The sequence below is a fragment of the Tenrec ecaudatus genome, chromosome 1 (genome assembly GCF_050624435.1).
Source record: "Tenrec ecaudatus isolate mTenEca1 chromosome 1, mTenEca1.hap1, whole genome shotgun sequence".
Classification (NCBI taxonomy): domain Eukaryota; kingdom Metazoa; phylum Chordata; class Mammalia; order Afrosoricida; family Tenrecidae; genus Tenrec; species Tenrec ecaudatus.
In genome coordinates this window covers 268,438,241-268,444,403 of record NC_134530.1, presented here as the reverse complement: position 1 = coordinate 268,444,403, position 6,163 = coordinate 268,438,241, and the positions used below count along the sequence as shown (strand labels likewise).

Genomic DNA, 6,163 nt, shown 5'->3' with positions numbered 1-6,163 from the left:
TTGGCTAAACATGGAGCCATGAGTGTGAGTTCAGTTCCAGACATGCAGGATGACTAAGGACCATAGTCTCAGAAGTTCCACATCAGGCTATATTCAACTAGTAACTGGTAATTTTTTTTTTTTAGTTTTGTTCCATATTTTTCTCCCCTGGTGGTGTAGTGATTAGTTGCCGGGCTGCTAACCACAAGGTCGACAGTTCAAAACCACCAGCCAGTTCCAAGAGAGAAAGATAAGGTTTTATATTCCCATTAGAGGTACAGTCTCAGAAACCCATGAGGACCTTATCCCTATAAGGTCGCTATGACTCGGCATTAACCCAATGGCAGTGAGTTATATCAAGAACCTTCTACTGTGATCACTTTCAAAGCAGGGATTGTAATTGGGCGCCAACTAGTTCTGATCATGGAAGCTGATGTTCATGTGGACACTAAGATCCATTGTCCACTAATTGTTTCCATGAGTCTTCAATTTTCTTCAATCATCTTTGCTCCAATAATTGTAAAGCCATTTGTTGTTAGTATTCATATAATATAAAAAATTATAACATTTAGGAAGTTTACAATTAAATATGGTACTTCAACAAGGTTATGGATTTGGAAGTCTTTGGACTTTGGTTTATTTTAGGACTTTGATTTAAACCTCTTGCTTTTAAGGCTGCCCAATAAAATAGGCAACTTAAGATGACTATGTATTTGCTACTTGCACATTTTCTTAGATATTTATGGCATGTCTTAGTTCTACAGACATAGTTCTGTTATATAGTCAATGGCTGTTATTGATTTCTGTGCCCAGTGACTAATTCTTATTGTTTTCTTAAACAAGATTAGGAACTGAAAATTTTAAATATGTATTAGTGAATATCTGATTTATTTTAGTCTAAAAAGCTTTCCTACATATGCACACTCCCTTTGTCTCAGTGGGTATTTTTAACTCTATACCATTGACTAGTTTAATAATACTATTATTATAAGTAGGAAAAACACAGCACATCTTAAACTTAAAAAACTGAAGAAAAAACTAAGTCTCTATTTGCCACATTGAAAGATTGTATGGGCAAAATATTTGATGATACAGGAAGCATCAAAAGAAGAGGGAAAAAGACAAAAAAGAACCATTCAGCAATTTAAAACCCAGAGTTTAGTCCCTGCCCAGACCCAGTGGCGGCAAGCTGTGGCTGTGCTGTGAAAAAGCCCCTGCGCAGCCCTCCAAGGCTGAGGGGGAACAGAGAGCAGAGACGCAAACAGAAGCAACAATGCAGCTGAACCCCATCCCTGCCGGTGGAGCTGCAAGGGTCCTGTCCCTGCCCTGAGGAAGGCTGGGTGGGGGTGGGGTGGGGGGCAACTGTGACTGTTGAAACCAAGCCCCACTACAGGCTCCAAATGGTCCTGACTCCGGCAGATACAGTGGCTGGGCTAAGGTTAAGCCCCAGCCGGCTTCCACTGAGGTAAGCCAAAAGCCCCCAGCCCCTCAAAACCCCACGGATCTGTGCCTACTAATCTTTATGATGTGCCTCCTGCATTCCAGCAGTGTTGAATTTCCCTCTAAGCAACTCTCCTGGGCTGGATTCTGCAGAGTCCCTCTGGTATGTGTCCAGATTTTTCTATAGAAACCATGCAGGCAAGAAAATAATGGAGCAATATGTTCAAAATCTTAAAATCAAAACACTAAAGGGAGGGATTTTTTGACAGAATAAACAACAACAAACAGCAACCTAAAATAACTACATAAGATATCATTATAGAGAAATTATCCTACTTAAGTAATACTGAAAGTGAAAGAAAACCATGCAGTTGAAAATAAGGATCTATAGGTATCATTCCACAATGAAGAAAAAAATGGAGGAAACAGAATAGGTATTTGATAGTTGAATGGAGAAATATGGACTAGTTTATAAAAGACAACAAACTGTCTTAAAATTGGGGTAAAACAATAAAATACAAATTTAAAGGAAAGGCTAAAAAGGCAAAGGAAAATTGACAAGGAAATACATAAATGGAAATCAACAGAAAATTTTGATGAATGCAGAAACCAACACCACCATAAAAAATAACAAAATGACAGTAATAAAACCATAACTATCATTGACAACATTGAATGGAAATAGATTAAATTCACCACTTAAAAGACAGAAATTAGCAGAACAGATAAGAAAACATGAGCCATTCATATACTGCTGATAAGAAACATGCCTCACATGTTTCTTAACACACATATAAAAACAAAACCTAAAAATCAAAGGATGGAAAAAATACATCATACTAAAGATAATTAAAAGAAAGCAGGAGTAGCAATATTAGTCCTGACCAAATAAACCTCAAAGTAAAAGCCATCATGAGACACAAAAAAAGGTCATTTAATGAAGGCCACAACCGAACAAGAAGATATAATCATAATAAACATGTGTACCTAATGAAAGACCCTCAATATATATCAATCAAACTCTTAAAGAATTGTGCTTTACACAATTGATGTATGTACGGATGGTGATAAGAGTTGTATGAGCCCCCAATAAAATGATTTAAATTTTTTAAAAGAATTGAGTAAACAAATAGACCTTAAAACTTTATCACTATTGAGTAAAGACAGGCCAACTACTAAGAGATTAAACAACTAGTAAGAGAATCTGTAGAAGAACTAAGCAATAAAACACAATCAATTTGATCTCTTAGACTTATACAGAACACTTCATAACAACACTATATATAGATAGATATAGATATAGATATATAGTTCTTTTCCCAGTGCACAAGGAACATACTCAAGAATAGAACATAGATCATATGTGAGGACACAAAGCAAGACATAATAAAATTTAAAACTTCAAAATCATCCTTTTTAGATCACAATGCTATAAAATTAAGCAATAATAGAATGATCAAAAAGAAATCAAGCACATAGAAATTGGAAAACATTTTATGTAAAAACAACTGGGTAATTGAAGAAATAAAGAGGGAAATTAAAAAATTCCTTGACACAATGAGAAAGAAAATACAAGATACCAAAGTCTCTGGAAATCAGCAAAAAGCATACTCAGAGGGCACTTTATAATAAAAAGCACACACATTAAAAAGTAAAAAAGAATGAAAATAAAATGCCTTAATAGAATACTTACAGCAACTAGAGGAAGACCAGCAAAACAAATCCTCAAACATTAGAAGAAAAGAAATAACAAAGATTGGAGCAGAAATAAATGAATCAAAAAAATTTTTAATAATAGAAAAAAATTCAACAAGAATTTGCTTCTTCAAAAGAATGAACAGAATTGATAAATGGTTGATAAACCTAACAACGGTAGGGGGGATAAGGAAGTGGTGTTAACAAACCCAGGGACAAGGGAAAAACATGGCACCCCAAATGGTAGAGAAGGGGGAGTGGCAGGCCTGGTGGGAAATGATCAAGGGTAAGGTAGCTTAGAGAAGAGGTATACTCTAGCCCAGGTGGCGACGAAGCATGGTAGTAGGGCAGGAGGAAAGTCAAGGGAGATGGAGGAAAGAGCTAGGAGTCAAAGGGCATTCATGGAGGTCTAGACAAAGATATGTACATGCAAATATATATAGGGAGGATGGGGAAATAGATCTATGTGTCTATATTTATAGGTCAAGTATTAAGGTGGCGGAAGGACCTTGGGCCTCTACTCAAACACTCCCTCAATGCATGAATACCTTCTTTTATTAAATTGGAACTCTATGATGCTCACTCTCCCGACACAACGGCTGGAGCCAAAGTGGGTGAACAAGTAAATGTGGTGAAGAAAGCTGATGGTGCTCGGCTATCAAAAGAGATAGTGACTGGGGTCTTAAAGGCTTGAAGATAAACAAGCGGCCATCTAGCTCAGAAGCAACAAAGTCCACGTGGAAGAACACACCAGCCTGTGTGATCGAGTGGTCCCGAAGGGATCAGTTACCAGGCATCAAAGAACAAAAAATCATATCATTGACTGCACATCTCCATGATAGGATCGCTGAAGACAAATGGGTGCATAAGCAAATGTGGTGAAGAAAGCTGATGGTGCCCGGCTATCAAAAGAGATAGTGTCTGGGGTCTTAAAGGCTTGAAGGTGAACAAGCGGCCATCTATCTCAGAAGCAAAAAAGCCCACATGGAAGAAGCACACCAGCCAGTGCGATCACGAGGTGCCAAGGGACCAGGTATAAGGCATCATGCAAAAAAAAAAAGATATAAGTGTGTGTATGTATGTGTATATATGTGTATATGTATATATGTATATGTATATATGTGTATATATACCATATTAAATGAAGGGGGAAGTGCAGAGTGGAGACCCAAGGCCCAAGTGTCGGCCAATGGAGATCCCCTCATAGAGGGGTTTAGGAGAGGAGATGGGTTAATTAGAGTGCGAGGTAGTACCGATGAAGAACACAGCTTTCCCCCAGATCCTGGATGCTTCTTCCCCCCAACTACCATGATCCGAATTCTACCTTGCAGGGCTGGATAGGACAGAGGCTGTACACTGGTGCATATGAGGGTTGGAGGTACAGGGACTCCAGGGTGGATGATACCTTCAGGACCAAGGGTGTGAGGGACGATGCTGGGAGAGTGGAGGGTGAGTGGGTTGGAAAGGGAAACTGATTACAAGGATCCACATGTGACCTCTTCCCTGGGAGAGGGACAGCAGAGAAGGGGGGAAGGGAGACTCCGGATAGGGCAAGATATGACAAAATAACGATGTATAAATCACCAAGGGCACATGAGGGAGGGGGGAAAGGGGAGGGAGGGGAAAAAAAAGAGGACCTGATGCAAGGGGCTTAAGTGGAGAGCAAATGCCTTGAGAATGATTGGGGCAGGGAATGTATGGATGTGCTTTATACAATTGATGTATGTATATGTATGGATGGTGATAAGAGTTGTATGAGTCCCTAATAAAATGTAAAAAAAGAAAAGAGGAGAAAAAATGATTAGGGCAAAGACTGTACAGATGTGCTTTATACAATTGATGTATGTATATGTATGAACTGTGATAAGAATTGTATGAGCCCCAATAAATTGTTTAAAAAAAGAAAGAAAAAAAAACCCTAACAACGGAGGGTAGGGTGAAAAAGCAAGCAATACAAATAAGAAATGAGATGTGCGACATCACAGCAGAACAAACCAAAATTAAAAAGATAATTACAGATTTTTTTTTTCAATGTTGATAGTCCTTATTTCTTCTTGGACACACCAACAGTTCGGCCACGGCGGCCAGTGGTCTTGGTGTGCTGGCCTCGAACTCGAAGGCCCCAGAAGTGGCGCAGCCCTCTGTGGGCGCGGATCTTTTTCAGCCGCTCCAGGTCTTCGCGGAGCTTGTTGTCCAGACGGTTGGCAGGGACTTGGTTGTATTTGCCATCCTTCACGTCCTTCTGTCGGTTCAAGAACCAGTCTGGAATCTTGTCCTGCCGTGGGTTCTGCATGATGGTGATCACGCTCTCCACCTCATCTTCCGTGAGCTCTCCTGCTCTCTGGGTGAGGTCGATGTCTGCTTTCCTCAACACCACATGGGCGTTTCTTCGCCCCACACCCTTAATGGCCGTGATGGCAAAGGCTATTTTCCGCCGCCCATCGATGAGGACTCGTAAGATGTGCTGGAACTTCTCGGGGATCACCAGAGACTTGGCAGCGGCAGTGGCGGCTGCGTGTAGGCCTCCGGTGGAAAAGGGCGATAATTACAGAATATTATGAAAAATTACATTCTAACAAATTTGAAAACCTACAAGGAATGGACAAATTTCTAGAAACACATCCCCTACCTAAATTGTTTTTAATCATTTTACTGGGGACTTGTACAACTTTTATCACAATCTAGACATACATTCATGTGTGTCAAGCACATTTGTGCATTTGTTGCCATCGTCATTTTCAAAACATTTTCTTTCTACTTGAGCCCTTGGTATCAGATCCTCATTTTCCCCTCCTCCTCCTCCCCCCACCCCCCTCATGAATTCTTTATAATTTATAATTTTTTTTCATGTTTTACACTGATTGAAGTCCCCCTTCACCTACTTTTCTGTTGTCCATCCCCCTGGGAGGAGTTACCGGTAGATCATTGTGATCAGTTCCCCCCTCCCCCCACCCACCTTCCCCTTCCCTTCCTGGTGTGACTATTCTCATTATTGGTCCTGAGGTGGTTGTCTTTTTTTTTTTAATATCATTTTATTGGGGGCTCTTAC

At 40.0% G+C, this 6,163-nt stretch overlaps 1 protein-coding gene across 1 annotated transcript; it reads right to left on the bottom strand.

Annotated features, from left to right (window-relative positions):
• Positions 1–5,147: 5,147 nt before the first annotated feature.
• Positions 5,148–5,762, bottom strand: LOC142440528 (small ribosomal subunit protein uS13-like). The gene is made up of 2 exons (XM_075542926.1): positions 5,744–5,762; positions 5,148–5,637 (listed from the first exon to the last, which is right to left on the bottom strand). The coding sequence occupies exons 1-2, from the start codon at positions 5,760–5,762 to the stop codon at positions 5,159–5,161; spliced, it is 498 nt and encodes a 165-aa protein (XP_075399041.1). The 3' UTR covers positions 5,148–5,158.
• Positions 5,763–6,163: the final 401 nt, after the last annotated feature.